The 23,426-nt window shown below is 44.2% G+C and overlaps 1 protein-coding gene across 2 annotated transcripts; it reads right to left on the bottom strand.

Annotated features, from left to right (window-relative positions):
- Window positions 1-358: 358 nt before the first annotated feature.
- Window positions 359-22,912, bottom strand: LOC106584219 (cytoplasmic polyadenylation element-binding protein 2). 2 transcript variants are annotated; one of them, XM_014169258.3, is made up of 11 exons: window positions 21,242-22,912; window positions 18,794-19,066; window positions 15,776-15,866; window positions 13,776-13,826; window positions 11,935-11,958; window positions 10,251-10,418; window positions 10,009-10,098; window positions 9,583-9,701; window positions 9,325-9,439; window positions 8,682-8,863; window positions 359-7,357 (listed from the first exon to the last, which is right to left on the bottom strand). In XM_014169258.3, the coding sequence occupies exons 1-11, from the start codon at window positions 21,749-21,751 to the stop codon at window positions 7,130-7,132; spliced, it is 1,851 nt and encodes a 616-aa protein (XP_014024733.1). In that variant the 5' UTR covers window positions 21,752-22,912; the 3' UTR covers window positions 359-7,129. The 2 variants fall into 2 exon arrangements, with proteins under 2 accessions (XP_014024733.1, XP_014024734.1); XM_014169259.3 differs by lacking the exon at window positions 11,935-11,958 and having other exon boundaries at window positions 21,242-22,911.
- Between the last annotated feature and the right edge of the window lie 514 nt (window positions 22,913-23,426).

Below are 23,426 nucleotides of genomic sequence, written 5' to 3' on the forward strand. Positions count from 1 at the left end.
TCAGACATACAACTAAAGGACTCCTTATACAGTTAGGCTAGTAAGCAGAGGGTCATTTCTCCCTATATACTGCAGCTTAGTCAAGAATAGCTAAGCAATAGTGATGGCATCCTAAACCAGTGGTTCCCAACCAGGGGAACAAGGACCCATGGGGGTACTTGGACTATCCACAGGGGGTACTTGAGAAGACTCATGAGACCATAGGCTTACAGGTAAAATGCACGAGGGGGTACAGCAGGGGTACTCCGGGCAGAGCAAAATTCAGTTGGTGGCACAGTAATCAAAAAAGGTTGTGAACAACTGTCCTAAACATTAGGCAGAGCCATAGAGACAAACACAGAGAAAAACTGCAAGCATGTTGTGTCCGAACAGAATGGGTCTTTATTTATTCAGGAAATTAAAGAAAACAGATTGTAATCAACACACCATTTAAATACAAAACAAACAAACATTATATCTATTTTGCATATCAAAGAACCATTGAGTTATAATTACAATCGGTACACCTCAAACCACTTTTGTGAATCCATACACAAACTCAAATTTAGAAATGAGTTACTTTAACAATATTACAAAGATTTAGCTTAAAAAATTATTCCAATTAAAATAATATCTATGCAATTAGCCTCTTAAAATTGTATATATTGCCACATAAAAATACAAAATAATATCAATGACATACAATATGAAAAATGACTCAAAGTATTCTACTATTAAATTAAATTTAAAAAATGAAAATGAAATGAAATAGAAATATGCATGAAAAAGTATCTCTTTTTGTTAGCAAAACACTATCCAAAATAATTACAATCATTTACATCAGTACAAAGATATCTGGATTTAAAAATAGTTGCAATGAAAAGGGGTTTCTTTTCTGACAGTAAAAAATGACGCTGTGGATCAGAAATATGCAAAATATGCAATGAAAAAAATAAATCTGCATTAAAAAGGTTTACACTGTAATTCTTACTTTTTATACAAACATTAGAAACAGTATTGCACGTCACAACACAGAATCGAGGTTAGTCAGCCTTTCAAAATGTGTTATATTCAAGTTTCAGAGCATCTATGAGGAGAGGCACCAAGGGCCTCGATGCAACAGGGAGAGAATCTCAAGTGTCTTCCATGAATATAATAGAACCCTCAATGTTTCTTTCCTTCAATTAAAAGGTGTAAAGCTGAACTTATATATCAACCATTTAGACATATTAAAACAGTTATATAGTAATACATCAATATATACATAATGACATGATTTTTGAAATAGTTTGTTTCTTTTTGTCTTTCAACAGAGCCTGACTTAATAACATAATTAGAATATTAGGACAACTAAAATATGTATAATAATAATAACAAACCTATTGAAATACAAAATACAATCAAAATCAAATAGTTATTTGTCTACTAAAAAGTGAAATAAATATGATTCTTAAAAAAACAAAGACGCACACATTCAATGCCTTCGGAAAGTTTTCAGACCCCTTGACCTTTTCCACATTTTGTTATTTTACAACCTTATTCTAACATTTATTAAATCGGTTTTTTCCCTCATCAATCTACACACAATGCCCCATAATGACAAAGCAAAAACAGGTTTTTAGAAATGTTTGCAAATGTATTAAGAACCTTTACTCAGTACTTTGTTGAAGCACTTCTGGCAGCGATTACAGCATCAGATCTTCTTGGGTATGACACTACAAACTTGGCAAACCTGTATTTGGGGAGTTGCTCCCATTTTTCTCTGCAGATCTTCTCAAGCTCGGTCAGGTTGGATGGGGAGTGTTGCTGCATAGCTATTTACACGTCTCTCCAGAGATGTTCGGTCGGGTTCAAGTCCGGGCACTGGCTGGACCACTCAAGGACATTCAAAGACTTGTCCCAAAGCCACTCCTGCGTTGTCTTGGCTGTGCGCTTAGGGTTGTTGTCCTGTTGGAAGGTGAACCTTTGCCCCAGTCTGAGGTCTTGAGCGCTCTGAAGCAGGTTTTCATCAAGGATTTCTCTGAACTTTGCTCCGTTCATCTTTGCTTTGATCCTGACTAGACTCCCAGTCCCTGCTGCTTGAAAAACATCCCCACAGCATGATGCTGCCACAACCATGCTTCACCATAGGGATGGTGTCAGGTTTACTCCAGACGTGATGTTTGGCATTCAGGCCAAAGAGTTCAATCTTGGTTTCATCAGACCAGAGAATCTTGTTTCTCATGATCTGATAGTCCTTTAGGTGCCTTTTGGTAATCTTCAAGTGGGCTGTCATGTGCCTTTTACTGAGGAGTGGCTTCCGTCTGGCCACTCTACCATAAAGGCCTGATTGGTGGAGTGCTGCAGAGATGGTTGTCCTTCTGAAAGGTTCTCCCATCTCCACAGAGGAACTCTAGAGATCTGTCAGAGTGACCATCAGATTCTTGGTAACCTCCCTCCCCCGTTTGCTCAGTTTGGCTGGGTGGCCAGCTCTAGGAAGAGTCTTGGTGGTTCCAACTTCTTTGGAAGTTTAAGAATGATGGAGGCCACTGTGTTATTGGGGACCTTCAATGCTGCAAAAATGTTTTAGTACCCTTCCCCAGATCTGTGCCTCGACACAATCCTGTCTCGTAGCTCTACGGACAATTCCTTTGACCTATTGGCTTGGTTTTTGCTCTGACATGCACTGTGTGTGCCTTTCCAAATCATGTAAAATCAGTTGAATTTAGCGCAGGTGGACTCCAACAATCATGTTGTAGAAACATCTCAAGGATGATCAATGGAAACAGAATGCACCTGAGCTCAATTTCGAATGTCATAGCAAAGGGTCTGAATACTTATGTAAATAAAATGTCTAAAAACTTGTTTTCGCTTTGTCATTTTGGGGTCTTTTTTTGTAGATTCCTGAGGATTTGTATTAATTTAATCAATTTTAGGATAATGCTGTAACATAACAAAATGTGAAAAAAGTCAAGGGGTCTGAATACTTTCTGAAGGCACTGTACAAAGTAACAGTGTTCAACATATTACTCAGATTACTCAACAAACAGCACAAGGAGTCAAGTGTTACAGGACAATGGTGACAATGTAAAAGCGAGCTCTGTTCTGTTCTGAGCACAACACCAACCACACCACGAACGCCGTACAAGAACTCTCGAGTACAAGTTGGGTGGCTGGTGGCTAAAGGATCCTTATTAATTTGCTTTGAAGCTGTTGCTTATCATTTTTTTGGCTACCATTTTGTAGAGCCAGTCATCATAGCTCAGCACCCTGTTAGTTTACAGAGAGACGGGCAGAAACACATTTCCTGTAACAACGGGACTCAGTTTGAATATATTAGAACGTATGAGATAACTGCTTCCTTCACATAGAAAAACCTAAGACCACCGCCTCCTCACACAATTTCTTAAAGAAGTCATTATGAAAAAATGATATTCAATAAATCATCTGGTAGAATTATAAATAGGTAGAAGTGTGATAAAATAGAATTTTTCATGAGTAATGAAAAAGATGCAAAATGGGTTGTTTCCCAAACCACGTCCGCATTGTATTAGCTATCTAACTGCTAGGGTGAAAATGAGTCAAGAATCAAATCATCCAAGGGTAAAGAGAGGGAAATATAGAAAGGGAAGTGCATAATATATTATCAGAAGTGATTAGAGATGCTTGGGACAGGGAGGGGGTCACAAGTTCAAGACGGAACAAATAAATGATCTAATAATACAGTATGTGAATAAATGAACATAAAATCGTATCCCCATAGAGTAGTAACAGCAACACTTGACACCTGACCTACGGATACCAAGGACTCCACACCAGGGCATGAAACATAGAAACACTATGACACAGGAATAACAGGGATATTACACTGTAGAGATACAGACATGTACAGTACCATACAGCTGATATGCTAATGCACCAGCAGGTCATTGCTCACAGAGAGAGGGATTGTCCCTGAAAAGTATTTAAGAGCGATATCCTCACAGGGTCACAGTTAGAAAAAAACAAAGAACACAGTTAATATATATTCTGCAGACCAAAATGTTTTATTATTATAAGTGAAGGGGTGTGTCTTTGTCATCTTTCACTAACAGGACATAAAACTGGCCACTTTCTGTAGGTCTGGAGTCTCAAAACGAGTAATTACTGTACATATGAGAGACAGATTGTTTATAGAACAGTTTCATCAAACTGCAAAATTCATAGCCTGATCACACAACCCAGGAACAAATATTGGACAGATGCTTCCTTACGAATCCTTCTCCATGACAACATTTGAACAGCGGTGTGGATTAGCCAACTAGCGTAACACATGGCACACTACACCGCACAAACACACATCTCCCAGTCGTATGCCTGTAGTTAGCTGATCCAGCCAGGCTACTGTGTGTGTTTTTGGTCTGTTAAGCGCTTTGCTACATCAGAGTAACCACAGTAACTATAAAAAGGTGGGGAGGAAAGGAGGGGTGAAGGCAAAATATTGTGATGTCCTCATTCTCGTATATCTACATTGTTACTAGACTAAAACCTCTGTCCACACACAAACAAGACCCACACAGACAGCACAGAGACGACACTAACCACTGACTAAACACCACTCAGCTTCTCAACAGCTTCTTCACTCCTCACAAACCACCACGTCACAAAATGGTGGCATCCACTAGTCTAGAACCAATATAGCATTTTTTTTGTATAAGTATGTCGGATCAAACAACGTATCAACATCAATGCATGCAAGATGTTTTAAGTAAGTCGTTTTAATGTATTTTTCTTGATCTCCGTGGTATTTTTTTTCTCCTACACCTAGGCTTCTATTGTTTTTGTTCATGCTACTCACAGTAGGATTTTAGTGGTTTCTGTTATACGATATCTGTTTATGTATGATATCTGTTTATGTATGATATCTGTTATATGATATCTGTTTATGTATGATATCTGTTATACGATATCTGTTTATGTATGATATCTGTTATACGATATCTGTTTATGTATGATATCTGTTATACGATATCTGTTTATGTATGATATCTGTTATACGATATCTGTTTATGTATGATATCTGTTATACGATATCTGTTTATGTATGATATCTGTTATATGATATCTGTTTATGTACGATATCTGTTATATGATATCTGTTTGCTGCATGCGTTGGTTAAGTCTATCCTGCATGTGCTGGTTAAGTCTATCCTGCATGTGTTGGTTAAGTCTATCCTGCATGTGTTGGTTAAGTCTATCCTGCACGTGTTGGTTAAGTCTATCCTGCATGTGTTGGTTAAGTATATCCTGCATGTGTTGGTTAAGTCTATCCTGCATGTGTTGGTTAAGTCTATCCTGCATGTGTTGGTTAAGTCTATCCTGCACGTGTTGGTTAAGTCTATCCTGCACGTGTTGGTTAAGTCTATCCTGCATGTGTTGGTTAAGTCTATCCTGCACGTGTTGGTTAAGTCTATCCTGCATGTGTTGGTTAAGTCTATCCTGCACGTGTTGGTTAAGTCTATCCTGCACGTGCTGGTTAAGTCTATCCTGCACGTGTTGGTTAAGTCTATCCTGCACGTGTTGGTTAAGTCTATCCTGCACGTGCTGGTTAAGTCTATCCTGCACGTGTTGGTTAAGTCTATCCTGCACGTGTTGGTTAAGTCTATCCTGCACGTGTTGGTTAAGTCTATCCTGCACGTGTTGGTTAAGTCTATCCTGCACGTGTTGGTTAAGTCTATCCTGCACGTGTTGGTTAAGTCTATCCTGCACGTGTTGGTTAAGTCTATCCTGCACGTGTTGGTTAAGTCTATCCTGCACGTGTTGGTTAAGTCTATCCTGCACGTGTTGGTTAAGTCTATCCTGCACGTGTTGGTTAAGTCTATCCTGCACGTGTTGGTTAAGTCTATCCTGCACGTGTTGGTTAAGTCTATCCTGCACGTGTTGGTTAAGTCTATCCTGCACGTGTTGGTTAAGTCTATCCTGCACGTGTTGGTTAAGTCTATCCTGCACGTGTTGGTTAAGTCTATCCTGCACGTGTTGGTTAAGTCTATCCTGCACGTGTTGGTTAAGTCTATCCTGCACGTGTTGGTTAAGTCTATCCTGCACGTGTTGGTTAAGTCTATCCTGCACGTGTTGGTTAAGTCTATCCTGCACGTGTTGGTTAAGTCTATCCTGCACGTGTTGGTTAAGTCTATCCTGCACGTGTTGGTTAAGTCTATCCTGCACGTGTTGGTTAAGTCTATCCTGCACGTGTTGGTTAAGTCTATCCTGCACGTGTTGGTTAAGTCTATCCTGCACGTGTTGGTTAAGTCTATCCTGCATGCACAAACATGCATTTTAATTTTCACATTCTATTCTTCCATGGCAATGGGGGCCATGAGTGTTTGAGTGCAGACTGCATTTCATTTTCAAGATTACGGTTTACAGATGCTGTTAATATATAACACCTATACATCTATTCATATATTATGTATAGCAGCAAAGCTTCTAATATAGCTTGTGATTAAAAATGTTAAATAGAGTTAATACAAACCAGATTCATATTTGTAGTTATATTTTTTCAGGTCAAAATGAGAGCAAAAATAACCCTATCATTTTTGTACCTCTTCCCCAATAAGGAAAAAGAGAACATAGCAACAATGAACAATTAAAGTTTGTTTTGTGGCAGAAGTGTATCCCTTTTACGCTTCCTATCGTTTTGCTACCTTTGGTAAATGACCTGGGGCAGGCATCCAGATTATAGAATCAAGGTTTTCCCAGAAACAAGGGCACGCTACACCCACTAGGGGGTGGCTAGCAGCAGACAAACAGACAAACAGACAGACAGACAGGCTGCCCCCATGCAAAGACATTCTCATATCTACATTATATCTCACATATAAAAATAATTTGAAAAACTACCAAAAATCGATCTCTTTTTAAATATCCTCTTAAAAAACATGAAGGTACCACAAAAAAAGTTGTCAGAGCCTGAGATGTGAAGGGGGGGGGGGGGGGGGGTTGGTGAAAAACTGAGGCTTGTAATGTTTGGCTGCTACAAAAGATAGATATATTGTATACTGTTATGTACTCTATACTGATAGCTTACGGTAAGAAGCAGGGCGATGACACTTTTTCCTGCCTGGCGATGTCTCTCATCCTTGACTGTTGCTTCTGACCATGTCGCCATGGTGACATGTGATCGCGTTTCTCCTCAGTTCCAGCGGAAGTGAATCTGCCGTGGGCGGTCAGCCCCTTCTTTGACCAGCGGCTTGTGGAATTCTCGGCCGGCGCGGGAGTGGATGTTAGCCCAGCAGAACTCACAGTAGTACTGCAGGCAGGTCACGTTGGCGCAGAAGAAAGGGGCAAACTTCCCCCCACAACGTGCCCCCTGGCACTCATCACAAAGCTGGTCATCCAGAACATAGGGCTTCACCTCCACCTGCAGGGGTACAGGGGTACAAGGGTATAGCGGTACAGGGGCATGGCGGGGATGAGAAGTGGAATACTCAGACACAGCACAGATACATACACTGAGTGTAGAAAACATTAGGAACACCTTCCTAATATTGAGTTGCACCCCGTTTTGCCCTCAGAACAGCCTCAATTCGTCGGGGCATGGGCTCTACAAGGTGTCAAAAGCGTTCCACAGGGATGCTGGCCCATGTTGACTCCAATGCTTCCCACAGTTGTGTCAAGTTGGCTGGATGTCCTTTGGGTGGTGGACCATTCTTGACACACACGGTAAACTGTTGAGCGTGAAAAACCCAGCAGCGTTGCAGTTCTTGACAAACTCAATCCGGTGCACCTGGCACCTACCACCATCCATACCCTGTTCATATGCACTTAAATATTTTGTCTTGCCCATTCACCCTCTGAATAGCACACACACACACAATCCATCTCAATTGTCTCAAGGCTTAAAAATCCTTCTTTAACCTGTCTACACTGATTGAAGAGGTGAGATCATAGCTTTCACCTGGATTCACCTGGTCTATGTCATGGAAAGAGCAGGTGTTCCTAATGTTTTGCAAGCTCAGTGTATACTGAGAAAGCCAATAGGATAAGTGTATATTTGACCGGCAGAAAATCTACAGTATGGCGACGCACGGCGTTATGCTAACCCAACTTTTATGCCTTTCCATAACCCTGACCTTAACCTCAGTGAAACAACCTACATTTAACCTAAACCTGACATTTGTTCCTAAACCTAACCTTAATTCATTTCGACCAGTATGCCTAAATTAAGTTTTTGTTCTGCCTGTCGAATATCCAAATAATATACCTATAAAATAATAGGTATTGATGTAAATACATGTAGCATACAGCATGTAAATACACTGAGAAAGCACAGTTAAAATGCATAGTGAGAGATGAACATGCTACTATACAAACAAGGACAGGGTTGAGGCTCTGTGAGATTTAAAGACAAAGGAGTCAGCGCTGAGAAATGGAAGTAATTCAATCAGCACTAACAAGCGTTCTCCTCTCCATAGCAACCACCGCCTAACTATCTGCGTGTGATGCTGAGGGAACACACAAACTCTTTTCCTTTGAACCACAAATCCTCAGGAGGACTGATCCTCTCACACGCTCCCTCTCTTACTCACTCTCTCTCGTCATCCCTAGAAAATCATAAGGAGAATGTCTCTGACAGGATTGTGTGGTTAATGAGAGGGAGCGGTAGGTGGGAGGGAGGGAGGGAGGGAGGGAAGGATGGCAGGGAAAGAGGGAGGAAAAGAGGGAGAAAGGGAGGAGGGCTATACCCGCTTGTCAATGTCTCCATGTTGCAGCTGGACGAATCTGGCGCTGATAGCAGCGATGTAACTCTGCTGATTGGAGAAGGCCACGCGCCCCGCCCCTTTGGGGTACTTGAGCTCTGGATCGGTGTCGATGCCAGCGTAGCAGACCCCCCCATAGAGACGGTCCATAATCATGGCCAACTCCACTGGAGAGAGATGAGAGAAAGAGACAGAACAGAAGAAACGAGAGAGAGTGGGGGAGGGGATGGGGAGGTGACACATGAGTAGGTGAGATGGGGGAGGGGCAAGAGAGAAAGAGTGGAGGAGGGGGTTGTCAGATGAATTATACGAGATGTGATTACACAGGGGGAAACATTGCCAGCTTTCAGACGGTCCATATTACTTCAAACACAACATCTGTTTATCTATTCACCATCACCAACATGAACATACCGATCCAATTACATGCTGAGTAGATCAACTAGAGCAGAGCTGCCCAACCCTCTACTTGGAGAGCTACTGTCCTGTAGGTTTTTCACTCCAACCCTAATCTAGCACACCTTAATAATTAGCTGGTTGATAAACTGAACCAGGTTAGACTGGGGTCGGAGTGAAAAACGACAGGAGCGTTGGAGAGCTCTGTGATAGAGGGAGATTGTGTGTTTACCTGCTCTGAGAGGGCGGGGAACGCCTCCTACGAAGATGGTCTTTCGAGGATCCAGAGCCTGAGAGCCGTCCATCACAAAGTCACTGTCACTCAGGTTCCACGGACGAATCTGGACCTGGAGACACACACCCATACACACATATCCCATACATTTAATCATCGCCAGATAGAATTACACAGTGTAGGTGTCGCTAGTCTCACAGATGTCCTTGCTGGTGGGAATGGCCCTACAGAGAGCTGGGTTTGTGTTGGACTCACAGGCTTGTCTTTGATGGTGGGGCTGGAGACACAGAGGTAGAGCTTGCCGTCCTCCTCCATGCAGGCCTCGATCAGAGCCTGCACTGAGCTCTCCTCCTGGAACAGCAGGAAGGCGTAACCTAGGCAACACACACAACACACTCTCAGGGGATAGCACCTGGAAAGCATATCCGATTGTGGGGAAAAATACTGCTACAAATACACTGAATTATTCCCATTTGACCAAGTACTATATATACAGACTATGTAGGTAGTCATAATGGAAAGAGAATGTGGGTTAACGTAGCTGTGCTGTCTCTTCCAGCAGTCACAGGGACTTCATTGATAGCTACAGGCCATATATATACAGTATACGGTGCTAAGACATACCTTTATGACATACCTTTATGTCAGTTTCAGTTAAAGAAATTCTGAGCGGAGCTTTACCTTTCGGGGGGAAGTAGGATTTGCTCTCAGCCTTGTGTGGCCAGTCCACCACCAGGTGGCCAAAGCGACGGAAACTGTTGGTGATCTCATCTGACGAGAGAAAGATAGGAGGGAGTAGGGAGCAGGGGCAAAGAAGAAGGAACCAACGTGAGTAAGATCAACCGTTCACACCACCATATTAACTGGCACAGACAAACTGTCACTGAACTAACAAGATTGTGTTATGCTCTTCCTCCTCTCACCTTCATCTATGTCAGGGGGAAGGCCGCCCACAAACACTTTGCGGGAGAAACGCTCAATGCGCTCCCCGTTTGGGTGGGGGTAACAGTTAGTGTCAAGCCCTGGGACGCCCTGGTTACCGTGCCCGTCGTCAAGGAGGCTGTCTTCAATGGGGAACAGGGACGAGCGGCCTGGAGAAGAGGAGGTCAGAGGTCAGACCGCAAAGACAATGACATCCACATAGATACACACAAACATACATACAGTCACATCACAAGGCACCCATACTTCTGCTGTGCATATTCAATACTTGGGGGTTTGTAAACAACAGAAGCAACCAATGGTTCTGTCCTATCTCTGCTATAACACCCACTGACAGTTACTAGATTGAACACTCATGGAGCCCAATGGCTTAATGTTATATATCTCAGAGGAGGCGGGTGGGAAGAGCTATAGGACAGGCTCATTTTTATGGCTGGAATGGAATACTTGGAAAAGTATCAAACCTATGGACACCACATTTTTTACTCTGTTCCATTAATTCCATTCCAGCCATTACAATGAGCCCTTCCTCCTATAGCTCCTCCCCCCAGCCTGCTCTGATACACTTCTCGTTTTATAATGAATCACATGATAAATGCACAGGGTCTATAACATGTGCTATTGGCTGTTGACAACTGTCATCAGGCGTTGTGCTTTGTAGCTACAATATAAAGTATAAACATGAAGTGAAAGAGGATTATGTGCAATCTAGTATAGATGTGCTGTAAGACCATGAATTCTCCAGCCAGAGCTCTGTGACAGACTGACAGACAGCAGACAGAGAGGACAGGATAGAGGTCTGGTGAGAAAGCAGTAGCAGGGGTTAGAGTAATGGACTGAGGAAAACCTATGGTTTACTGAGTCTGAAACCTATAGCAATGTGCTATGTCTGGATGTAAACACATATTGTGCAGCAGAGTGACCTGTAACATAGTACAATCAAAAACAAAAAGCAAATGCTGGTACAAGAAGCAACTGCTTGGGACACCACGTATTATTCGTACTAAAGTCTTTTTTTTGTCTCCCACATCAGTTAAAGGCCCAATGCAGTCGTTTTGTATCAATATCAAATCATTACTCGGTAACAATTTAGTACTTTACTGTAATAGTTTTCCATTCAAATTGAAAAAGATATACATTATACAAATATATACAAAAACTATTCTTCAAGGAAGAATTTTGCTAGGACTGTCTGGGAGTGGTCTGAGTGGGGAGGGAAAACTTAAAACAAGCTGTTATTGGCAGAGAGGTTTGGAACTTTGTTATTGGTCGATTAACCAATTTACCGCCTGGTGATAACACCAGGCAAGCAGAAACTCCCGCCCATGCAAACACGCTGATTAGAAGGTCCTTTGTGGATTGTATTTTCAACCAGTAACTATCAGGAAATAACACTGAGAAAAAAAAGACACACTTTTACAGTGCTAGTTTCATCAGCTGTTTTACAATATGATACAAAACACAGGAAAAAATATCATTTGGACTGAACTGAGCCTTTTCACGGTTGGTGATAAGTCATGCTGACACTAGAAACACTGAATTGTTTGTATCCAGACACTGTTTTGGTAGCTGCAGTTCAGTAGCGTTAAACCATGCTGTGTAGTGTATGTACACGCAACACACACGACATGACACAGACTGCACGTCACATGAAGGCGGCTTTACCTCGACGTCTCCCATAGCTCCTTGCTGTACGTAAACAAAGTAAAGAGTGGTTTTATGCCTTGCAGACATTCCTCGCAAAGTAAAGCACCCACAGACCTGGCTGGTACTACTGACACTACAGAGCAATCAAACTATGGCTCTCTAGTACCTAGTACCATTATTTACCCCTACCCCCTTTCATCTCCTCTTCATCTGACTGCATGGTTGGCGTGTCATAAAACCTTATTATGGTCACAAGCTTGTCATTACTTTTCCCTCCACAGTTTTTATGCGAGTAAAGTCATTGTGTATAAAAAAGTGTAATGGAAACAGGAAGTGTCCGTTTTATAAACGTTGACAGATCATTTGTTCGTTCGACATAGTGGCATCTTTTTGTGTCGTTAAAATGAATTATGAAACAAATTGTGGTGGAAATTATTACTTGCGCAATTGTAGCTAGAATAACTAGCATGTAGAGGTACATTTGCTGTCACGCGATGCTATGCTGGTGGTGCTCCCACTGCAACTTGGAAATGCATGCACAGTTTAGGCTACAGGGTGGTGAAAGTGCACGGTGATGAGCTTGATGCTCCTTTCCAATAAATATTTAGGGTCTTAATTTGTATGCCAGTGGCATGATGATCAGTGCTTAGCTGCCAATTAACAAATACAAATGATCTTGCTCTTATCTAGCTCATCATATAACCTAACCTGCCCTTACAAAAAAATTCTGCAGTCAGAGTGCAGTATAACTGTGCTGCAAATACTGTGTCCAAAATAACACTGTTTTTTTACTGCAGTAATTTTGCAGTGTAACTGCGGTTACAGTGCAGTATAATTGCAGTACACTGCAGTTATTCTGCAATTACCGCGTCCAAAATACCACAGTCGACTGCAGTTACTGCACTTTTACTGCAATTTCAAAGCGAACTGTTCTCTGAGAGCAGAATGTGCAAAAAACGAGAATGGGCAAATTTGTCATTTATCGCAACAGTTTCTTTGTGACCAAAAAATTGGTAGAGTGGAAAATGCAATGGGAACACAAACATGTTTTTTATTGGATACATGAAATCTTAAACGCAAAACTGTTTTTTTTTTTATGTGCACAATGTCTTTTATCCTTTTATCCGCAACAAAGTCAGTCTGATAGAAACACACCTCTGGTGGGTATTTTGTTTGCAGATTTGATCATATTCGCATGAAAACCTGTCGCAAATTGGATGGAAACATAACAGCTTTGTTTCAAGCAGGACTGTAGTCTATATTGTAAACCTCGCTAGGCTGAGGACCAGCCTAATGGAAACAACACTAGGCCTCTAGTCATGTGACCAAGCCTACATCCGGCTCGTCTGCTGCTGGTCATGTGACTTAGACAACTAGGCATTTCACTTCATCATGTGAAGGACACTATTAAACATTCCTCTTGGACATGCAGTACTTCATTATCTTAAGCCACAGTAGGATTACAACAACAATGCATATCCCTCATGAGGTTTTTAGAGTTGACATGATGGCTGAGTTTGTCCTATAGATTCTATATGCATATATAACAGGAGACATGTTTACTACACTGTTACTACAGTCTACTGTCAGTCTAACTGACACACACACAGCATAGGAGAACCAACACTACTCATTAAACAAGGCAATCCAGCCCGGTCCACTATAGAGAAGGGTATATCCCAACACAAATGAATTTCAGAAATGTCCATCCTACACATACTGTCTAGCCTGCTTCTCGAACTAGCCTGGTTAAGTGTCCCCAATGTGATAATCATGATATGGAAACATTTACACTGAAACATTTCTAAAAGAGATGGAAAAAGAGACACAAGCTGGCGTTGGCCACAAGAGATAATTACCATTGAGCATGAGCAGGCCGTCGGCTCCGGGGTGAGGGCATCCCACACGGCCTGACATTAGAGAGAGACACACACACACACAACACACACACACACACACATACACACAGGGATGAGACTCCTAGCAGATGGAGAGGCCAGGGCGAGGCCATCATGGGCACGGCCATGTATATGGAGCAGCAGCACCCTTGTCACATGGCCTACTGAGCTGTAGTGTCAGAAACAGAACACAGAACAATACCCTGTTGATCCAAGCTGGGGAAAAAATAAATATATAGAACTTGCTTAGCATGTTTAACTACAGAGAATGTTACCTAGAACGCAATGAGGGAGCCTTAATGCAAAACCTGAATCACTTGCTGTTATGTAGACATCGCCAACTTCCTGGTTAGAAAGAATGTATAACGGCAAATGATCCGATCTCCAGTTGAAAAAGAAGCAACCCTTTTTCCACTGCCATGTTAGCATGGTAAATCTCCCATGCCCAATTAGCTAAGCTAATTTCTAAAGCCCTGTTAGGTTTGTGCTCGCCTTCTGCTTCTGCTCTGTTAGCTTAGCCCTGTGCCTAGCAGTCAGGGCTATAAATGGCAAAGACCACCCTCCCCTACCGTCCCCTCCCCTCCACCCTCCCCTCCACCCTCCTCTCCGCACTCCTCTGGCTGTCACATGCTGTGTGTGAATGTGTGATCATGTCTAAATTTAGTCTGTTTCCCTCTGGTTCTCTGTGCTGTGAATACTGGCCTATGTCGGCAGAGCGATGGGTCAGTAACCAGAAGGTCGCTGGTCGAATCCCTGAGCCAACTAGGTGAAAAGTCTGCCGGTGTGCCCATGAGCAAGGCACTTAACACTAATTGTTCCTGTAAGTGGCTCTGGATAAGACTGTCTGCTAAATGACTAAAATGTCTGCTCTATCTGCTCCTGCAGGCTAAACAAGAAATTCAACTCAGAGTCCTGGACAGGTGGAGTACCGAACACTGGCTGTGAGAATGACATCGCTATTTAGACTAGTAAATAATGAACAATAATAATAGTCTTTCAGGGGTAGTATACTGTGCCAAATTCAATGTAAGGGATTGTACTGTGTACTGTAAATGTAAAATTGTCTCCCAGTCTCTGCCATATAGTCTTAGGAGCCTCCTGTCCGTGGTTTGGGGGAGTATGTTGAAGCCAGTAGGCTTAACCATGTGTGTAGCTAGCTAGGAGTCATTTTACACTGACTGCAGTGTACCTGGATGGAGTCTCTTCTCAAGATCCAGCACCTGGGCCAGCCCTGTCACTCTACTCCTGGGCCATCGCTGTCCCCCTACTCCTGGGTCAGCCCTGTCCCCCTACTCCTGGGCCATCGCTGTCACCCTACTCCTGGGCCATCGCTGTCCCCCTACTCCTGGGCCTGCCCTGTCACTCTACTCCTGGGCCATCGCTGTCCCCCTACTCCTGGGCCAGCCCTGTCACCCTACTCCTGGGCCATCGCTGTCACCCTACTCCTGGGCCAGCCCTGTCACCCTACTCCTGGGCCAGCCCAGTCACCCTACTCCTGGGCCAGCCCTGTCACCCTACTCCTGGGCCAGCCCAGTCACCCTACTCCTGGGCCAGCCCAGTCACCCTACTCCTTGTCCCTGTGAGGAGTGTCCTACCCTATCAGGACAGAGAGTGCTGCCAGGCTGCCTGACTCCTGTCTGTCCGTGTGGCCCAGGTTAAGCAGTAGCAGTAGGATCAGGATCAGGGCTGTAAGTTCATTTAAAGGCACAGCCGGTGGTGGCAGTAATACTCACTCTTACCAGGGAGAACATAAGCTGCTCGCTCTGGGGAAAACAACATGCCTCGAGGAGGGAGCAGGAAGCCTGTCAGTTCCCTGGGAAAGAGTATGCTGCGCCTCAAACGCATTCCCCTTAATCACCATTCTCCACAATCACAATGCCCTTCCCCATTATACAGTGAGTAAGTACAGTAAGTATGAGAATTAAAGACAGTGGGGAGGGAGTAAGTAAGTAGTGTCTCACCCTTCATTGGATCCTGCTCCGCCCGCATGATGTCAATCAGAGAGCTTTCCAGTGAGTGCATGTTTAGACTGTCGTACATTCTAGATCGATCCTGAGGGGAGGGAGGGAGAGAGGGAAGGACAGAGATATGAAGGCTTAAACAACTGAAGAAAAAAAAAAACTGTCAAACTGAAACACACACATGCAACAACTGGAACCCTGCAGTGGTCTGGTACATACTGTAGGCATGGGTAAGCCTGTGGGTTTGGCTTAATATTCCACGGGTGAACAGCACATCCACGGATAAAAAAACAAATCTGTATTTATTCACTTCAGGGGTACTAAGGTATGGTTGTAAGCAGAATGGACCCAATGATGGATTCACCAGGAACTCTGGAGCACGTCAGAGAGAGAGAGAGAGAGAGAGAGAGAGAGCGGAAACCAAATCCAGGGATTTAACCAGAGTGCTTGCTGGGATGGGATGGAGGTTATTATGAACTCATCAGAGGGGCAATAAGACAGACCCCTGTACAGTAGATCTAAACCAGAGGCCACTCAACCTTTATAACATACCACAGATGGTAGATCATTTAGAAGAAAGACGTAGAAAATGGTTTATACAGATCTGTGCCCTCTCACGGTTGAGAACATGAGGCGAGATAGTAAAAGGTCATATCAGCACCTCTCACAACTTAATATTTACTCTCTTATCTAATTAGACAATAAAAACATTTTCTACGTGCCGAACATGAGATGCTAGACGTATGTTCATCACATAGCCAGACCACCACTCAACAGTACTCCACACACTACGTCTCCACACACAGGATTCAAAACACTCATCTAAAAGTGGTCCAGTGGTCAATCTGTGTGTGATTTTTAGCCTAATGTTAGGCTAACGTTTACTGCCTTACTCTGAGGCATCAGTCAGGGCCCCTGACAGTAAGAGGAAGGGCAGAGAGAAAAGGCCATTGGTTGGATAATACCAGATTATTACAGGCAGCCCAGCCAGGTTCCCTCCAGGCCTGTTTATAGCTGGGCTTTACACAGAGGAAAAAACAACATGGCCGTTAAATATCCTATAGCCTGTCATCGGGTGGACAGTCTAGTTTATGTGATGCTGTAGCAACTGAAGGAGTGTTGCCACACTGTCACCGAATAAGAATGTAGTACAGGTCTGTGTATTATAACATCCTTTATATGGTATGACATATCTTATGAAGGATTTATAAAGGCATTATTATGGAATGATCGAAGCGTGTAGGAATGTACACTCCACGGAATAGGCAGTAGGTCACCTCTCTTTCTCTCCCAGTGCCAGCATACACCCCTCTCTCTCTCCCTCTACATATCTCTGTCAATGACGTTCACATCATGATGAAGCACAAATGCAAAAAGCCCTATCCAAACATAACACAGAGGAAGGAAGGAAAAGAGAGGAGACGTGTATGGAATCTGAGGAATTGCTAGTCGGACACTGTTTATGGAAATGAACAATTCATGGAGCCTCGCCTGCTTCCTGGAAGAGGAAGAGCAGAGCCATGACAGAAGGGAGAAAGTGATGAGGGGATTACTTTGAAAAATACATCAGGGGAATAACTAGCGTGTTTTTCCGGTCTCCACCTGGGAAAGTACAGTATGGTGACAGTGGTCCACCCAAAGATCCTTTCTTAAGACCTTCTGCCTCCAGTTTCCCCCTTTGTACTTAAAAGGTCAGAACTGTGCTGTGCATAATTAGATGACATCAGTTATGTGTCTTGAAGTATGTGTTCATAAAGCTATAACAACTCCCATCCTGAAATAGACTCAGGTGAAACCTGCTAAACGTGGTGTTAAAGTAGCTTTAAAGCAGCCCTACTCCCTAACACCTCCCACTATGGCAGAAATAAATAACACCGCTCCCGTCTGATTGAAATGGTAATTCTGCTCGTCATCTGGGAGTGACATTGATTCTCAGCTGTGTGTTTTCTAAAGAGCCCCTTTACACTCCCCCCCCCCCCCCCCCCCCCCTCTGCTCCCTCCTGGCTCTCTGTCTTCCCCTCTGCCTCCTGCTTTGCTTTCTCTGTCTGGCTCTCTGCGTTTGATGTTTGTCGCCTTCCTGCTCCTTCTTTCCCACAATCCTACACTCTGAAACACTCTGTACTTTGAAAACAGGGCTGTGAATATTAAACTGTCCCATTCCCATCAATTAAACTGTTCTCCTGTCACCCCTGCTCTCTCTCTCTCTCTCTCTCTCTCTACCACCTTTCATCGACCACTCTCTCTCAAACACCCACTCTCTCACTCACTCTCTGGCTTCAATATCTAATTCAGGAAATAATTCCGTAATCCTATGAGTCCGGCCCTATTTCACTCACTGCATTAAAACCCACCAGTATACAGTACACACACACACACACACACACACACACACACACATACACACACACACACACACACACACACACACCCCCCTGTAAATTCACACTGAGTGTACAAAACATTAGGAACACCTTCCTAATATTAAGTTGCACCCCCTTTTGCCCTCAGAACAGCCTCAATTCGTCAGGGCATAGACTACAAGCTGTCGAAAGCATTCCACAGGGATGCTGATCCATATTGACTCCAATGCTTCCCACAGATGTGTCAAGTTGGATGGATGTCCTTTGGTTGGTGGACCATTTTTCATACACACGGGAAACTGCTGAGCGTGAAAGACCCAGCAGCGTTGCAGTTCTTGACACACTCAAACTGGTGTGCCTGGCACCTACTACCATACCCCGTTCAAAGGCACTTAAATCTTTTGTCTTGCCCATTCACCCTCTGAATGGCACACACACACAATCCATGTCTCAATTGTCTCAAGGCTTAAAAATCCTTATTTAACCTGTCTCCTCCCCTTCATCTACACTGATTGAAGTGGATTTAACAGGTGACATCAATACGGGATCATAGCTTTCACCTGAATTCACCTGGTCAGTCTGTCATGGAAAGAGCAGGTGTTCCTAATGTTTTGTAGCTTACTGAGAAAAACACATACACCACAGTCAAAGCACGTACCTGGAGAGGCATAAGCGTGTTACTGTTACTGTCTGTTCGGAACATGTTCTCCTCAATCCAGGCCTTGGGGCCCATGGGGCCGGCGGAACGGGGGAACTTGGGCGGTGCGATGACGTTACTGGAGAAGGGCTTTTTCATGGGGGAGACCTGGCTGACAGAGCCCGGGATGCCCATGCCTCCACCACGACGGTGGTCCCGACCCCAGGACATACCACCAGAGCTCCAACCACTCCCCTGGTGACTGCCCCCCCAGGGAGATTGCTTCACCATGGGCTACAGAGAGAGAGAGCGAGAGAGCGAGAGAGAGAAAGAGAGAGAGAGAGAGTGAGAGAGAGCGAGAGAGAGAGAGAGAGAGAGAGAGAGCGAGAGAGAGAGAGAGAGAGAGCGAGAGAGAGAGAGAAAGAGAGAGAGAGAGAGAGAGCGAGAGAGAGAGAGAGAGAGAGAGAGAGAGCGAGAGAGAGAAAGAGAGAGAGAGAGAGAGAGCGAGAGCGAGAGAGTGAGAGAGAGAGAGAGAGAGAGAGAGAGAGAGAGAGAGCGAGAGAGAGAAAGAGAGAGAGAGAGCGAGAGAGAGAGAGAGAGAGAGAGAGAGCAAGAGAGAGAGAGAGAGAGAGAGAGAGAGAGAGAGAGAGCGAGAGAGAGAAAGAGAGAGAGAGAGCGAGAGAGAGAGAGAGAGAGAACGGGGAGGAGTGATAGAGACTGAATGTGATATTGTATTCATTGTTGGTATTTTGTGTGTTTCTTTTGATCCTGTGTTTCCCTCTGCAACAGCCTACAATGACCTGGTTCTGTGGAGGGGTTGGAAGGGTAAGAAGATTTAGGGCTTTAAGACTAATACAAAGTATCCCGTGCACACTGACACCACCAACATCCATTCTCTCTCTCTCTCTCTCTCTCTCTCTCTCTCTCTCTCTCTCTCTCTCTCTCTCTCTCTCTCTCTCTCTCTCTCTCTCTCACTCGCTCTCACTCGCTCTCACTCTCTCTCTCTCTCTCTCCACACACTCACAAAATGACATTTACATTTGAGTAATTTAGTGGACACTCTGATCCAGAGCTACATAAAGTTAGTGCATTCATCTTATTAAGATAGCTAGGTGGGATAACCACATATCCCAGTCATAGTAAGTACATGAACCTCTCCCTCAACGTCAGAAAGACAATGGAGCTGATCACTGACTACAGGAAACGGAGGGCCAAGCCCGCCCCCATTCACATCGACGGGGCTGTAGTGGAGGGGTCGAGACCTTCAAGTTCTTCGGTGTTCGCATTACTAAGGATCTATCTTGGTCCACACACACCAACACAGTCGTGAAGAGGGAATGACAACACCTCTTCCCCTCAGGAGGTTGAAAAGATTTAACGATCCTCAAAAAGTTATACAGTTCTACAGCTGCACCATTGAGAGCATCTTGACTGGCTGCATCACCACTTGGTATGGCAACTGCTTGGCATCCGACCGCAAGGTGCAGGGGGTAGTGCGTACGGCCCAGTACATCACTGTGGCCGAGCTCCCTGCCATCCAGGACCTCTATACCAGGCACTGTCAGAGGAAGGCCCTAAAAATGGTCAAAGACTCCAGCCACCCAAATCAAAGACTGTTCTCTCTGCTACTGCACGGCAAGCAGTACCGACGCACCAAATCTGTAACCAACAGGACCCTGAACAGCTTCTACCCCCAAACCATAAGACTGCTAAATAGTTTGTTAAATACTTAACCAAATAGCTACCTGGACTATCTGCATTGGCCCTTTTTGCACTAACTTTTTTTGTCTTATCACATTCGCTACTGTTTATTATCTGTGACTTTATTCTTAGTTCTATGTACATATCTACCTCAATTACCTCGTACCCCTGCACACCGACTCGGTATTGGTACCCCGCGTATAGAGCCAAGTTATCGCTGCTCATTGTGTATTTATTATTTTGTGTTTTACTTTTCTATTACTTCTCTATTTTCTTTCTCTCTGCGTTGTTGGGAAGGGCCCGTAAGTAAGCATTTCACTGTTAGTCCTACACCTGTTGTTTACCAAGCATGTGATGAATACATTTACATTTGAACCTCAGATCTATTAGTTAGTCACACGCACACACACACACACACACACACACACAGTGTGGGGTTTATTGAATAATGTAATCCCTGCCCTACTCTTACATGTTCTTTATTTGTTTTCATCATCATAGCTGCTTTGTTGCACTTCTGTATAGTAGGCTAACTAACATGTAATAACATATTCATAACCATAGCCTGAGCCTAATACAATCTAGGAGTGACATTGATGTGCACTAACTTACATTAGCTTGACAAAAAAGTATTATATTACTATCTCCCACCCACTTGAACAGTTTCTATATATCTGTCATTTTAATGGATCAATCGTCTATTCTCTGGGGATCCTGATGATGGTTTCCATGTCAACAGATGCGTAGAGAGGACTGGAGATAGCTCACCTGGTGGTGATGGTTGTAGTTGTTCCTCTGCTGCAGGAAGACGCCTTGCTGGTGCTGGGGGTGCATCTGGGGGCTGACTGGGGACCGGCGGCTCTGCTGCGTCTGCTGAGGGGCGTTGATCTGGTGCGAGAACGGACTGGTGAAACTCTGCACGTTAATCCCGGGGCACGGATTAGCCGACACCGGAGAAAAACTCTGGAAGAAGGCTGGATTGATGGAGGAGGGGATACCGGGATAAAAGCTGTTGTCTGGGTCGGTAGGAGCCATCTGATTAATCGCGTTTGCGTGGTGGATAGGGTTGGCCGAGTTGGAGACGGGTGGTGGGGAGCTGGTCTGAACCGACCACGGGGTTCCGAATCCATGGAGTGGAGGTGAAGCTGAGCCGCCACTCGGGTTCTGCATCTCTTGGTTCTGGAGGTTTGGAAAACCACCCCCGAGACTTCCGGCCAACATATTGCCGGTGCCACTGCCATTGCCGTTATTTATATGGTGGGTGATGAGGGAGTCCATTTGGATCTTAACCTTGTTTGGATTTACGGAAATGGGCGATGGCGACGCGGCAGTCTCCACATCGGCTTCAACCTCCCCCACTGGCGAACCGCCGATTCGTCCGGGGCTGGAGTCTGTGCTACGCTCGGGTTTGGTGGAGACTTGAGTGGTGAAAGGCTGCCTCAGCGGCAGGTGACTGAATTTTCCTTGGGGTAGGGGCGACTCAGCGCATCCAAACTCAGCTAGCTGATGTATTTTCCAGTCGTGCTGAAGGTCAAAGATAGACTGTGTCGGGCAAAAATGATCTTGACCAAAATCGGAAAATCTGGATACTGGTTCAGGTGGTTGTAGTTGGAAGTGAGGGCTCCCAGTTGGTTGTTGGTTTCATTTGGTTGCTGTATCCCGGTTTTATTGATTGTGTTGTTTTTGCTGTACTACTTTTCCTCTGTTGGCGGGGGTCGTTGTTCGGTTGTCACCCCCACAGGCTCATCCTGCATGTTTTGCTGATGCGCAGCAGCTGACAGGAACAGTGGGGACAAGGCGGCGACGCTACTGTGCGAGACCAAGGGCGAGCCGGGGCGCAACTGGCGGATGGAAACCGGAGAAGAGGAGGAGCAGATCTTAGAGCGCGTCCGTCGAGGAGAGTAGAGCCGTGTCCAATGGTCGCTGTCTGTAATAAACCAAAACGTAATCACCCATTTATTTATCTACAAATATGGATTTGAACGCAGTTTTCCATTCCTCCGCCTAGAACAACATAGGAGAATTTGCAGAATAGGTGCGTCGACAGATAAATAGTCTACGAGAGAGGAGGGGTTTGTCTCTGTTCGGTCGGCGTTTTCTACAATTAATATTTGTTTCTTATTTTAAACACGATGAATATAGGCCCCTATTTATTCATGTTAAAGTTAGCCTTATATTGTAGCTTACGCAATCCAGTCCTGACCGACCGTATACCCCCTCCTCTCGATACCGGCTGTACTGCTGCGGAACAGGATTAAAGGTCTCGATGAAGTCTACGTCATGACCGCATCAAGTTCTGTTCCCTTGCTCCGCCCTTTTTAGTGAATGCTGCTGAGCGCTTCTACCGGGGCCGAGCTGCAAACACCGCATTGTTTACGTAAATCTTTCATTTTTCATAAGGTCCAGTAGCCTACTTCGTCATGATGTCCTGATCATTAAGCTTGAAATTATATTTATGAGTTTGTCCACTGCAGGTTTGGGCGGAATGGGAACATCCAGTCCTATGTGTCAGATATCCATCAGATAGCCCATCCCCACCATCATATGCTTTATTCCTACTGATGTTGGGTCACACATGGACTAAAAGCATGCATTATTGCCTAAAGAAATGGAATATATAGGCCTTAAGCAGGTAATTAACGGTTTTGTGTCCAGAGCAGCTGTCATAGAACAGGGCCAAGTTGCATAAAACATCTTAAGCGTTTCCCTTCAATATATGTAACTTTATGGGCGACCCAAACAAATTCACATAGGAATGTGAGTTATAGATTTGTCATTCTCATTAAAAGCACGTCTAAGAAGCAGTAGATATGTTCTATGTGGGCTATTTCTATGCTTCCTGATCTTAAATTTTGTTTTTGCTTTTACTTTCGGTTTGGTACACCAGCTTCAAACAGCTGAAAATATAATATCTTTGGTTATTGAACATATATTTCACAGCGTTTTAGATGGT

The sequence above is a fragment of the Salmo salar genome, chromosome 23 (genome assembly GCF_965601325.2).
Source record: "Salmo salar chromosome 23, fSalSal1, whole genome shotgun sequence".
Classification (NCBI taxonomy): domain Eukaryota; kingdom Metazoa; phylum Chordata; class Actinopteri; order Salmoniformes; family Salmonidae; genus Salmo; species Salmo salar.

What these genes read in the sequence shown, in the direction of transcription:
- LOC106584219 (XM_014169258.3), bottom strand. Translation starts at nt 21,751, where the DNA reads ATGGACTCCCTCATCACCCACCATATAAATAACGGCAATGGCAGTGGC. An exon ending in GGAGCAGGATCCAATGAAGG is followed by an intron (nt 13,827 to 15,775) that starts GTGAGACACTAC and finishes CTCTAATGTCAG; the next exon opens with GCCGTGTGGGATGCCCTCAC. An exon ending in CGGCCTGCTCATGCTCAATG is followed by an intron (nt 11,959 to 13,775) that starts GTAATTATCTCT and finishes GTTTACGTACAG; the next exon opens with CAAGGAGCTATGGGAGACGT.